This window comes from Pipistrellus hanaki, assembly GCF_964339955.1.
Source record: "Pipistrellus hanaki genome assembly, chromosome: 6".
NCBI classification, from domain to species: Eukaryota; Metazoa; Chordata; class Mammalia; order Chiroptera; family Vespertilionidae; genus Pipistrellus; species Pipistrellus hanaki.
The window spans coordinates 14,891,859-14,905,384 of NC_140508.1; the positions used below are offsets into that span (position 1 = coordinate 14,891,859).

General features: G+C 43.3%; 1 protein-coding gene across 1 annotated transcript in view; it reads left to right on the top strand.

Annotated features, from left to right (window-relative positions):
• The first annotated feature begins 599 nt into the window (after positions 1 to 599).
• The window catches only part of ABHD12 (abhydrolase domain containing 12, lysophospholipase), a 65,656-nt gene continuing 52,729 nt past the window's right edge, over positions 600 to 13,526 (top strand). The window contains exon 1 of the mRNA XM_084887110.1: positions 600 to 948. Within this exon, the coding sequence (XP_084743236.1) occupies positions 758 to 948 (191 nt within the window). The 5' untranslated portion in view covers positions 600 to 757. The remainder of the gene's footprint in view (positions 949 to 13,526) is intronic.

A 13,526-nucleotide genomic window follows, 5' to 3' on the forward strand; every position in this document is an offset into this window, starting at 1 on the left:
TTCTTATAAATCTTTTTAAAAAAATATACATTTTATTGATATTTACAGACGGAAAGGGAGAGGGATCGAGAGTTAGAAACATGATCAGCTGCCTCCTGCACACTCGCTACTGGGGATGTGCCCGCAACCAAGGTACATGCCCTTGACTGAAATCGAACCCGGGACTCTTGAATCCGCAGGCCGATGCTCTATCCACTGAGCCAAACCAGTTAGGGATATTCTTATAAACCTTTACAAGGGCATTTTCAAGGAAAGATACAGATTGGGTTTCCAGGTTTGGGGGAACATCAGAAAGCCTGGGGTGGAAAGTGGAGGGGGACTATCTCCTGTGGCTGCGGCTTGGTGGGTGCTCCCTTCCTGGCCAGCGTCCTCTCCGGCGAGGCCATTGATCCTGCCCGACGCCGCGGTTTCAGGCGAAGGAGGCCCCCGCCCAGGGGACCAAGCCCAGACTCCCGGGGGCACCGCTCCGCCGGCCTCCACCAGGAGACACCGTGCGGTTACATCCGCCCTCTTCCAGGATGGCTTCCGGTGGGCGCCGGGCACTCTGGGTGCCGGGAGGGGGCGGGGCGGGGCGGCCGGCGGGAGCTGGGCGCTGATTGGCCGCCGCGCTCCGTAGCCGGCTGCGGCGACCAGAGCTGGAATGTGAGGGGCGGCGGGCTCCCGGCGGCGGCGGCATCTCCAGGAGCGGCGGCGACTGCGGCGCGGGAGGCGCGGACCAGGCCAGCTGCGCTCGGGGGCCGGCCGGGACGGCCGCGGGATGAGGAAGCGGACGGAGCCGGTCGCCCTGGAGCATGAGCGCCTCGTCGCCCTGGGCTCGCCTTCCTCCGGCGTGACCGCCCCGGTGCTGGACGCCGACTGCCGCCTGAAGCGCAACTTGCGTTTGGCGGGCAAGGCGCCGGCTGAGCCGCGCTGCGCCGCCGACGCGGGCATGAAGCGGGCGCTGGGCAGGTGAGGTGAGGCCCCTCCATAAGTGACCCGGCCTGCGGGGGCGCCCTGCGCTCTCCCTCCATCCTCCCGAGGCCTCCTCCGACCTCCCGACGCCCTCCTCGCTCCGGTCCCCGAGTCCCTGCATCCCTTTCCCGGGTCCCCGCTGCCCGCAGGAGCGCCCGCCCCTGCCGACCCCCCAACCCTCAAGGTGTCTCCTGGCCCCCACCCATCCGGCCCTCTGAAGCCAGCCCCGCACCCCTGCCCTCTCCCCGGCGAGCCATTAGGGACCCCTTCAGCGGCGAGCTGGACGAGCGTCTCCCAGGGAGATGGAGCGGCCGGGCAATCACGGCTCGGCGCGGGGAGAGGAGGAGGATGGGGGGTTCGCTGCGGGAGGTGGGACGCGGAAGGGTGGACGCCGGGTCCCCCGAGCTTTGGCTCCACGCGGACCTCCTCCGTCCGCCTCGGACTCAGCCCGGCGCCCCTCTCACGAGGCTGGCGTGCACGGGAGCCGACGGGGTACCTACCTACCCGGTGCCTCACCGAGCGAGTCCTCCTGTAGGGTAGGAGTGGCATTCTGTGCTCAGACCTGCCAGACCTTCGGGGGAAAGTTCAGTGGGCTGCGGTGTCCTAGGGACGGGAAGGATGCTCCCCGCATTCCCAGCTGCTGGAGGGGAAACCGTCCTTCGCTCTGCAGTTGGCTCCTAAGGGCTTGACATCTGTCCGCTGGAGTGTGTCTCCTGGGGAATCGCCGTAATGCCGGGAAATGGTTTGGTTGGGTTTTCCCTTTTTTTGTAGACAAATACGTTTATGTAAAACTGACTTCAAAATCGAAATAGTGTGTGACATGAGCAGATTTCTCTCCCAGCTGGCTGTTTGTAGAATGTATTATCATTCATGGCGGTTTTGAAGTCCTGATGTTTCATGGTGTTGGAAGAAGTTGGTGTGTTCTCAGGTGCTGTTATCAGAGCCATTTCCTCCAGGGCAAACTGGAATGCCCTTAATTGACATTGGGCACTTCCGTGTAAAATATTTATTCAGATAGTCCTAAATATATCAAATTTGCCTAAGAGATCAGTACATTTAATTGACATTGGGCACTTCCGTGTAAAGTATTTATTCAGATAGTCCCTAAATATATCAAATTTGCCTAAGAGATCAGTACATTTAAAATATGCATGTTTGGATAAATAAAAACAGTAGCTCCTTCAAAATTCAATTTTATGTTTTTAATCACGAATTTAAACTACGTACTCCTCTAAGTAAGTGCTTTCCATAGTCCTAGAAGGTCAGGGAATGACAATATTTTTTATTTTAAAAAAATCATGCTTAGCTTTAGTGCACTTTTATTAACAGGCTTAGCATAGCGCTTAGGCGGGTTGGGAAATTCTTTAAAGAAATCAAATGGTGATGCACAGTAATGTTTGGAGAAACAATGCGGACTTGATACCTTCCTTGAAAGATGTACTGTATTAAAAGGAGTTGTATGGGGGACAAAAGAGACCTTCAAGTGGTGTTCCTGTTCTCTGGATAAACAAAAGGCTGTTAGGGGAATAAAAAGAAAGGCCAAATTTGTGTGTTATACAATGGCTTCCTTTCCTGTTGCCTGTTCTCCCGGGCATTATCCTGCTTTGTTTTCTCCTGTAGCCGGTCTCTGCTCAACTGTCACCTCCTCGGAGAGGCCTTCCCAAAAGAAAAGAGCACATCCAAAAGAGCTTTCATGCCACCTCTAACTCCCTGATTCAGTTTATTTTGTTCTTCATTGCATTTATCCCTCACCTGACCTTGTCATTGCCTGCATACTTGACTTGCTTTGTGGGTTGTCTCCTCCCTCATAAGAATGAGAGCAGGGATATTGTTTTCTCCATTTCTCATCTCCAGTGCCTGGCACATAGTAGGTGGGGAGAAAATACTTGCTGAATTAATGACTCAGGTAAATACCTAGAACTGGAATTGCTGGGCCAGGGTTGTGTGTTAACTTTGAAAGGTGACGCCAGAGTGCCTTCCCAAGAAGTTGTGGTTCGTAACTCCCTCCAGCGGTGTCAGCTGCCACCCCAAATATTGAATAGTACCATGTATTTTTATCTATTTGATTGAAGAAACAACATCTGCTTTGTAGCATTGATTTGCATTTCTTAATTGTGAGCTGGCAATTTTTGTGTGCTTTTATAAGCTGTTATATACCTTTGGGATTATTTACATCTTTTAAGATCCTTCTTCTTTCGGGGTCCTCCTGCACATTTCTTTTATCTTTATGATGTACATGTTCAAATATACAAAAGCAGAGAAGACGATATAATGAACCTCCATGTATCCATCACTTCATTTCAACAGTTTATCATATTTGTCTATCATGGAATCATTTATTCATCCTTTCCATTTTTTGCAAGATGGGAGACTAGACTATTTTAAAATAAATGATTTCATCTATTAAAATAAATAAAATTATTTGCTATTATTTATCAAAATTAACAATTTATCTGTAATTAATTTAATATGATTTAATACTCTACATACATCTTTACAGTTGTCTCAGAAATGTCTTCTTTAGGTTGATTTGTTTTAAAATCCTGTACATTTTCTTAAGTTTATTTCTAGTGGGTTTTTTTTGGTTGTGATTTGAAATAGAATCCTCTCTTAAATTACATACGTTATTAGTTGTTATTTACAACTTTATAATTTACAACTTACATAATCTTAATTTCTAGTAATTTTTGCAGTTGGTTCTCTTGGGTTTTCCAGGTACATTATCTTGTCAGCTGCAAGCAATAAGAATTTTGTCCCTTGTTTTCTAATTTATATGTCTCTTGTTTATTTTTATTATTATTATTATTATAGTGCATTTCCAGAACAAGGTTAAGTAATAGGGATTATATTGGGTAACCTTGTCTTGTTCCTGACTTTAATAAGAATGTTTTTAGCTGAAACCGGTTTGGCGGACTGAAAGGTCCCAGGTTTGATTCCGGTCAAGGGCATGTACATTGGTTGCGGGCACATCCCCGGTTGGGGGGTGTGCTAGAGGCAGCTGGTCGATGTTTCTCTCTCATCGATGTTTCTAGCTCTCTATCTCTCTCTCTCCTTTCCTCTCTGTAAAATATCAATAAAATATATTTTAAAAAAAGAAAAGAATGTTTTTAGTGTTTTTGCCACACTAGTTATTTTACTAATGGGTGTGTTGCTATTTTTGTTGTTTTAATATATTGTATTGATTTTTAAAATATATATTTTATTGATTTTTTTTTTTTTTTTTTTTTTTTTTTTTTAACAGAGAGGAAGGGAGAGGGATAGAGAGTTAGAAACATCAATGAGAGAGAAATATCGATTGGCTGCCTCCTGCACACCCGCTTCTGGGGATGTGCCCACAACCAAGGTACATGCCTTTGACCAGAATCAAACCTGGGACTCTCTGCCTGCAGGCTGACGCTCTATCCACTGAGCCAAACTGGTTAGGGCTGCTGTTTTTAAGAAAAAATGGTTGTTGAATTTTATCAGATGCTGTTTTAACGTCTATGAAATAATCATATACATTTTTCTCCTTCAATTTCAGTTATAATAATAGACTTTATATTATTGAATCATCATTATTGAATCATCAGTGATAACTGTTATTGTTTAGTCAGCTCATTCTATTTATTTTTGTAGTTTAACACTATTATTTGTGAGACTATTCTGTAATTTTCTTTTTAATGCCATTTTAAACAAGTTATTTCAGTATTTTCTATAGCTTTATTAAAAGTGTTTTCTTTCTCTTTGTTAGCTAGTTTAAATACTGTAAAAATGATCTGTTTCTTTAAATTTTGGTAGAATTCCCTTATAAAACTACCTATTTTTTAGAATATAAACAACTATTACAGATTCTTACGTTTGTTATTTCTTTCTAGGTTCGTTTGGTAATTTATATGCTCATGGAAAATCATTAGTTATGTCCAGATTTTCCTCTGTATCTGGGGCTATTTCCCTAGTCTTGTTCCCCATTTTGTGTAACTCCTCCTCCTCCCCTCCCCCCTTGTCAATGTAAGAAACATTAAACTTGTAAAGAATTTTTGTGAGTTTATTTGAGTCAAGCTGTCGACAATTGCTGGGAAGCAAAATCTCAACAGACTGAGATGATGCTCCAGAGAATAGCAGTTTTGCACCTTATTTTTTACATTATCATCAAAAGAGGAGATGTAAGTGGTTTACATGAAACTCATTGGTGATAGATTAGAGAGATGGAAGAAAGCAAAGAGGGGAAACCTCTTGGATTGCATGAAAAGTAAAATGATAGACACATCTTTTACATAGGTGTGTACAGTAAAATAATAGACACATGTTTTACAAGGCCTTCTCTGAGCTTGTGGCACCTTTTTGTTCATACAGGTAATAATATACCCACTAGATACCATGCGCCTATTATTGGATAAATCAGTGGGGTAGGTTTCCCAGGCACGAGTGGGTGTGAGGTTCTTGGGGTACTGGAAGTAAGCATTTTCAGGAGCCCCCATGGAGAATGAGATGTGGTAGAAGGCTTTATTTGCATGGAGTTACATTTCTCGGATTGTAAAGTCCCATAATCCTTAAACCAGTTCTGAAAGAGGTGAAGCTGCTGGGGTTCCAGCAGGGCCAAAAGCAATGCCAGTGTCCATCCAGAATGTCCATTCCAAGTTGCAGCTAGGGTCTGGACAGTATTAGACTAATTAAAGTCCATTAGTCCATTGTGTGGGCACAGGGGAGCGCAGCCCCTGCAAAAGGAGAGCCAGGAGCCTGGCCTGCAAGTGCGAAGAGAGGGGACTTCCTGTTTTAGAAGTTTAAATATTTAGGATTTTCACTCTTTCAATGGCCACACCTATTCTGGCCATTTAACCTGTTCCCAGGTGTGATTGACAAACAGCCACCTTCCGCATCACTCAGACCTTACTGGACATGAGTCCAAACTGCCTTTGTCCAGTCCCCCATTGATCAGCAGGGATTAGACTTGGAGAATGTTAATTGACAGCTATCTAGCAAAGCTATGTGAATGGCATGCCTATATTATCTAGTGTTCCCTTTACTCCTTTCCTGTTAAATAATATCCAGGTTATTGACAATGATATCACCCGTACCAAGTATATATTATTTATTTATTCTAGGAGACCAGGATGATGCTGAGGGCTGCAGAGAAGTGCTGAGAACTTGTTTTTTTCTGAAGGAGGCAGCAGCTACTGTATTCTCTCCTGTTGTTGCCTGGCAGGAATGTGGGACCAGGGTGGCCAGATCTTCTAGTCTCTCCAGAAGACTAACTGGTTTTGTGTGTGTGTGTGTGATCTCTGACTATTAATTTAGGTGTTTTTTTTTCCTTCTTTTTAATTCTCATTCAAGGAGTGAGGATATTTTTCCCATTTATATTTTAGAGAGAGCGAAGGGAGAGAGAGAGCGAGCGAAACATTGAGAGAGAGGCACGCCAAGCGGTTGCCTTGTGCAATCTGCAACCCAGGTATGTGCTCTTGACCAGGAAGCGAATCCATTACCCTCCAGTGAGCAGGTAAACACTCTAACCACTGAGACACACTGGCCAGGGTGATTTCTAACTTTTTAAACATTGGCAACCAGTTCAGAAGAAAACAGCTTTGGAGGTCAAAATAAACCTAGTTTTGTGTTATTTTTAAATTTCTGGTTATTATTATTATTATTATTATTATTATTATTTTCTTTATTGATTGTGGTATCACATAATTGTCCTCATCCCCTCTCTGGTTATTCTTTTTTTATTTTATTTAAAAAAATATATTTTATTGATTTTTTACAGAGAGGAAGAGAGAGGGATAGAGAGTTAGAAACTTACTAGATGAGAGAGAATCATTGACCAGCTGCCAAGGTACATGCCCTTAACTGGAATCGAACCCGGGACCCTTCATGACGCTCCATCCACTGAGCCAAACCGGTTTCGGCTCTCTGGTTATTCTTAAAGGTAAATGTTTATCTAATTCAACCTGCATTCCACAAGTGGAGAAACTAGATAATTAGTTTTGATTTGTAGTCTGGTATGAGGGAGAGATTTTATGGGCCTTTCATGTTCTTTTCAGTAACCCTGGAGTTCTTGGAAATATGGATTAAAGGCATAAATGGTCTAACTTGTATTCTCTGAAGGCAGTAATGAGATATATAAGTCTGTGTGTTTCAGTCGGCTAGGCTTTATCCTTCAATTTCCAGCCCTCCTGCCAGACCTGCAGGATGATCGAGATCTTTGGCTGCATGGGAGGTGGCATAGTTGTCAACGTAGGAAATATTCAAACTTGTGAAGAATATTTGTGAGTTTATTTGAGCCAAACTGTCCATGATTGCTGGGAGGCAAATCTCAATGGATTGAGATAATGCTCCAGAGAATAGCAGTTTTGAACCTTATTTTATACATTAGCATCAAAAGAGGAGATGTAAGTGGGTTGGTTACATGAAATCCATTGGTGATAGATTAGGGAGGTGGGAGAAACCTAAGTGGGGAAACCTCTGGGATTGGAGGAAAACTAAAATGATAGACACATACATCTCTTTTTTGTTTTGTTTTGTTTCGTTTGTCAATATTCTCAGCTTTCATGGAAATAGTTTAAAAAACATAAAAATGTGGATACACGGAGTCACTGCTGGGGAGACTGGCGGGCGGAGGGTTTCCCTGAGGGAGCGGCACTCGGATAGCAGCATCCTCACATAGAAAAGGGCGGGCGGGCGGGCGGGCGGAGGCCCAGGCTTTGTACACACGCCTTCACAGGACACATACATCTTTTGCATAGGTTAGTACAGGATAGTGTTATCATGTCAACAATTAACTAGATAAAGAGAAGATTTATAATTTCCACTTAGATGTGTTGGTTGTGCCCTGAAGGGTCTGGATAAAAGGGAGTTACCTTGACATTTCAAAGGAATGTTTTTATAGATGCAAAAGACAATAAGGCAGGCTTAGTTAAGGTAAAGATTGACTTTTTGTCAGGGAAGAGTCTAGCCTAGGACATGAGTACCCACCATAAAATGCTTCTAGTTTAAAGGGTTTTAATTTCAGACCATCTTTGGTGGTTATTTTAGGTCCGAGTATACAAGGCCACTAAGCAGGCCTTCCCTGAGCTTGTCAGGTTTAGTACGTGGTCCCTTTTCATCTGCTTAGTGGTGAACCCTTGCATGTAAACACAGAAGAACTGAGATACCACCTTGTTTCCTCCTTGACCCAAAGGAAGGGGCTTCATCTAGAACTGCTGATGGCTTCACCATAACCTAGAAAGGTGGGTGACTGAGGTTAACGTCTGTCGTCTTCGACATTAGCCTTCCTGGGAGTTAATATTTAGCCCACCTTCTAAGCCTCTCTTTATCCATCGAGAAGATGAGAGTGTGTACTGAGTTAGCTTTTATAGTTAAGGTTTGCTTTTTCCCATCCCCTTTCTCCTCTTACTCCCCCGGAGTACAGAATAGTTTGTGCCTGGACTGTGACAAGCAAGGGGGTAGACTTTGTTATGAAGCCTCAGCAGGGGCCCTGGTTGGGTCCATCTCTTCCCAGTTGTGGTTTATCTTATCAGGACCAGATTCCAGGACTCTGGGATGGGGCTCTTTGTTTGCATTTGGTGGAACTCTGTGTCCTTTTTGTGTGCTTGCTTCCCAGTTCTTTTCAGCTGGCGTGTACTCTCTTCTCCAGGGAGTGTCTCTCTTCTACAGTAACTTTGAGCAGACACTGCTCAAATGTGGGAAATATTTGGGGGTAGATTAAAAGCTCCTGAATACACTTTCATTGAGATAGCCTTAGAAAGAGGTATAGAAGATGGGTCATTTTCTTAAGGTATGTTGACAGTGACAAAAACGGGATGCTGCTCTAGACTCAGGGTCTTCTTCCCATTTATAAGAGTACTTTTCTTTCCAAAATGAAGTCTGTAGAAAAATTTTCTGTAATAGGATCTTGAAAACTGACAGATTAAGTTAACACTCTTTACCCAGAGATGTTACCTACAGAACTGGGGGTCAGTGGATTTATGCTTTGCCAGAGAATTCTTTCAGGATGGAGAGTGGGTATGTCGTTTGTTTCATCTTGAATTGAAATCTGGACTGGCATTGAGAAAAGGGGATGCTGACACAGAGAAGAACAATATCTAGGGAGCCTTGGTGAGAATGTCCAGTTGGCAGAAAGACTCATTATTTAGCTGGGTGCCCATTGTGGTACCATTTGCTATTATATAGGAAAGCTTGCATGGATAACTGAGGCCCAAGTGAGTGTTTTCAGGTTCTGTGGTTTGAGGTGAGTTGCTTAACTTTCTGAGTTTGTCACTTCCTCTGTGATGTGGGGGTAAAAATATCTTCCCTGTAGGTTTGAGGTGAGGTTCAGTGGCATCTTCTAAGCCATGATTATTATTGATATTATTAATTGGAAGTATTGAGAAAGCTCTTGTTAACTTAGGTCAAATAGCATTTACCCTGCCCGCCTTTTTTGCCCCCAAACTGTTATAGTATGTCTTAGCTAGTTTTCATGCCTATACTTCAGTTGTCTTCATGATTAACTAACATATGTGCTGTTATTAGAACAATTTTAAACAATACTGTTTGGTTATTCAACACTGTTTTTCACCTGTTTATTTAGCAGAGTTTGAATACCTGTTACAGTAACTCTTCTAAGTGCTGAGGCTGCAGCATTGGGTGCAGGTCTTGTCTTCTGGACCTTACAGGGGGAGACAGATGCTGCATTAGGTGCTCAGAGCTCGCAAGAGAAAAGTAAAGCCAGTAGGGAGCAGCTACTGTATGTGCACAATTTGGGTGTAGAAGGCCTTTCTGCTAAGGGGACATTTGAATGGAATGCCTCTGGCTGCTTTAGAGCTGAGAAATGCCATTGCCATGTCACTCTGACTACTGTGATGAGGACAAACTGAGAGACCACGGGAACAGAGGGACCAGATAGGAGTCATCCAGGCAACAGATAATGGGTTTAGGCCTGGGGTAGCTATGGAAATGAGAAGTGTTACATTCTGGATCTACTTTGAAGTAGGAGTCAACAAGATTTGTTGATAAGTTAGTATGAAAAATCAAGGAGTGTCAGAGAGGATCACCAGTTCTCTCCTGAGCAACAGGAAGAATGGAGCTGCCATTTGCTGAGATGAGATGGTTATGGGAAGAGCAGGTGCTTTGGGGTGTAATGAGTTTTGTTTGGGCACGGTGAGGTGCTTATTAAATGATTAAGTGGAGTAGATAGCAGGAGTTGGAGTTCAAGGAGAGTTAGAGCAACATATGACTGTTCGTCCATAGATGGTCTTCAGAGTTACCATAGGGATCATAGGTTTGGCCTGGGCTCTGCTTGGTTAGGGGCTGGGACAAAAGGAGGTTCAAGCCAAGGAGACCTGGAGGGGGGGGAGTTGGAAGGAGAGCCAGGAGAAAAAGGTCGAGGCAGCCACTTGAAAGCCTGTTGCAGAGGAAAGCAAGATCTGCCATTGGATTTGATGACATGGAGATCGGTGGTTAACAAGTGTGGCCAAGTGGAGTGGTGGGAGTAAGAGCCTGATGGAGTAACTCAAGAGAGAGGAAGAAGGGTAGCTTTTTCAAGGAGTTTTGTCATAAAAGGGAACAGTAATGAGGGGGAAGCTGAAGTGGGAGGAGGTTTCTAACCAGTGTTGGTAGAGGCCTTGGTATGCTCATGGGGACAACAATCCAATAGGAGAAAGACTGGCTCTGCAGGCACTGTGGGCGAGGCGTCTCTGGGATGCCTTACACCCAAGGCCCAGTGGAGGGTCCCCAGACAAGAAGCAGGCTAAGGGTGCTCTGAAGGTTCAGGGATTTCTTTGGGAAGCATTGGAAGTTCTTTTCTGGTTACTTCTGTTTTCTCGGTGAAATAAGAGCGAGGTCACCTGCTGAAGGGAAAGAAAGTCTTTCCTTTTCAGTTCTCTGTCTGGACCAGGTCTTGGTTTTCTGTTCTTGACCTGATCAGACATTTCCTACCGTATTTCCTAAATTCTCATTAACATGAACAATCAAATTGCTTGTTAAGGACTCTTCTTTCTGACATGTAATGTTTCAAAAATGGATGATAAAAATGCCTCTCATAGGAAGTCGTTTCATCCATGATTTGCGGTGTGTCTGAGAAGCCATGCATGTTTTGCACAGTGCTGCCCAGTTCTGGGGGGCCTGAGCAGGAAGACAGCACTCCACGAGGTCCCTGCACAATCCCAGTGAGGAAGGGAGGTCTCTACACCATCCTAGTGAGGAAGGGATTAGTGCTGGGTTTGAGGAGGAGGTGGGGAAACGATCAACATGAACTCAGGTCAAGATAGAGTGATTATGTGGGACCTAGGTAGAATTCTTACCTCAGGTTTTACTAATACACAAATTAGCTAAATTTCTAAACAGAATTTGTCTTGAGATGGTACTTGTGGGCTTTGTCTTAATCAGGTGATCTATTTACTAGGTATGAAAATGTCCCGAGAAGGTAAAAAGAGGAACCAGTAGATGGCTGTCAGTATAAGGAGTTTCAGAAGATTAATACTTCATTTTGCAAAGATGAAGGCAGAGAAAGGGTATCAGTGAAGGAATACGAGTACATTTCAGGAATGCTAGGAGTTAGGGTTTATTCTTGAAGCTTAAAAGAAGTGGCCCTGAGCTTTAAAGTAAAGAAAAGGAAGTTCAGATTGTTTTCCGTTCTTAACAGATTTGTGGGATCTCCACATAAGATTTATATATATTGCCTGGCCAGCAGAGCTCAATGGTTGAGCATCAGAGGTCACAGTTGGAGTCCCAGTTAGGCACATGCCGGGGTTGTAGGTTCAATCCACAGTGTGGGGTGTGCAGGAGGCAGCCAATCGGTGATTCTCTCTTTTCATTGATATTTTTCTCTCTCCCGCTCCCTGCCTTTCTGCAATCAATTTAAAAAAAAAAAAAGATTTAGATTCATAATGGGAAGGGAAAAATGTTCAAAGTCGAACCAGGTCATTTTGATGCTGTAGTTCAGGGCCCTAAAAGAGATAGTACATAGCTTTTAACCTTCATCTGTTTTCTTCTAATATTGTGTACCATAGAGACTCCCTATTCTTTTCATCCTGATTTGTGCCATCCTGGTCCTGGCATATCATGTTGTTTGTACCTGAAAGTGGCCATGTCACTGCTGGGTATTTAGCAAGCAGTTGTCATGCCAACAGAGGCCATGCTTTGCATTAGATATGTAAAGATAAAAGAAGACAGTACCTCGGCCCTGTCCTGGTAGTTCAGTTGGTTAGCACGTCATCCTAATATATCAAAATTTGATCCTCGGTCAAGGCATATACAAGAATCAATCAGTGCCCTGACCAGTTTGTCTCAATGGATGGAGCGTCGGCCTGCGGACTGAAGGGTCCCGGGTTTGATCCCAGTCAAGGGCATGTACCTTGGTTGCAGGCACATCCCCAGTGAGGAGTGTGCAGGAGGCAGCTGATCGATGTTTCTCTCTCATCAATGTTTCTAACTCTCTATCCCTTTCCCTTTCACTCTGTAAAAAGTCAATAAAATATATATTTTTTAAAAAGAATCAATCAGTGAGTTCATGGATAAGTGGAACAATAGTTTGATGTTTCTTTCTCTCTTTTTCTCTTTTTAAGACTAATGAATTAAAAAAAATTTTTTTTTTTTTTTTAAAGGAGACGACAGTACCTATCCCCAGGGAGTTTGTTGTCTATCCATTTTTCTTTATGCAGCCATCAGCTCTGAATGTTCAAAAATTTTTTTAATTGATTTTAGAGAGAGAGGAAGGGAGAGGGATAGAGTCACCCTCTCTGGCGCCATTTGTTTCTTATTTTAATTTTTTTCTCATTACAAAAGTAAAAAGTTGTCTTAATAAAACTTTAAAACAGAAGATAACTGAGAAAATGGAAAATCCCTGGATAATTACTGTTTACGTTATAGCATATACCAAGAATATTGCTTGTCTATTTGTACTTTCATTCATTTAATAAATACTGTGGGCCTACTATGTGCTGGAGGATGTAAATAAAACATTGTACAAGAGTTAGACAGGTGCCAGCCTCTGTGGAGCTTACATTCTCATGAAGAAGAGAGACAGCAAAAAGCTAGCAGTAAATATTCAGTAAAATTTCAAGGAGTGGTAGGTAAAGTACTATGAAGAAAACGAAGCAATGCAGTGTTAAAACAAGACTCTAGGCCCAAAATGGCCCAATGTTATCAAACAAAGAGTTTGGGCTCTTCCAGAAATGGAATCATAACCAGGCAATCAGGATTCCTGTCACTAGCACTAGTTAGGTCATTGCCTGACATACTCTCCCTTCCCCTAAAGGAAAGTGACCTGCATCAACCAAGCACCTTTTTGCTTAGTACACTTTCCTTCTCCATGCTTCCTTCTGCCTGTAAAATCTCATTTTATACAGCTTCTCCGAGCTCCTTTCTGTTTGCTAGATTGAATGCTTCCCAATTCATGAATTGCTGAGTAAAGTCAGTAAGATCTTCAAAATATACTCAGCTGAATTTTGATTTTTTTAACAGTAGGTAATATAGTTATGTGTAAAACACCTAAAATGGGCTGTGCTTTGGTGGTAAAACATTATTGTTTTGTTTATCTCTGCTAGGAGAGTAAGGCCTTTTCAGAGTAGGATGCCTAGCTATTACTCATTTAAGCAAACATCCCATGATTTTTTTATTGTTTCTTT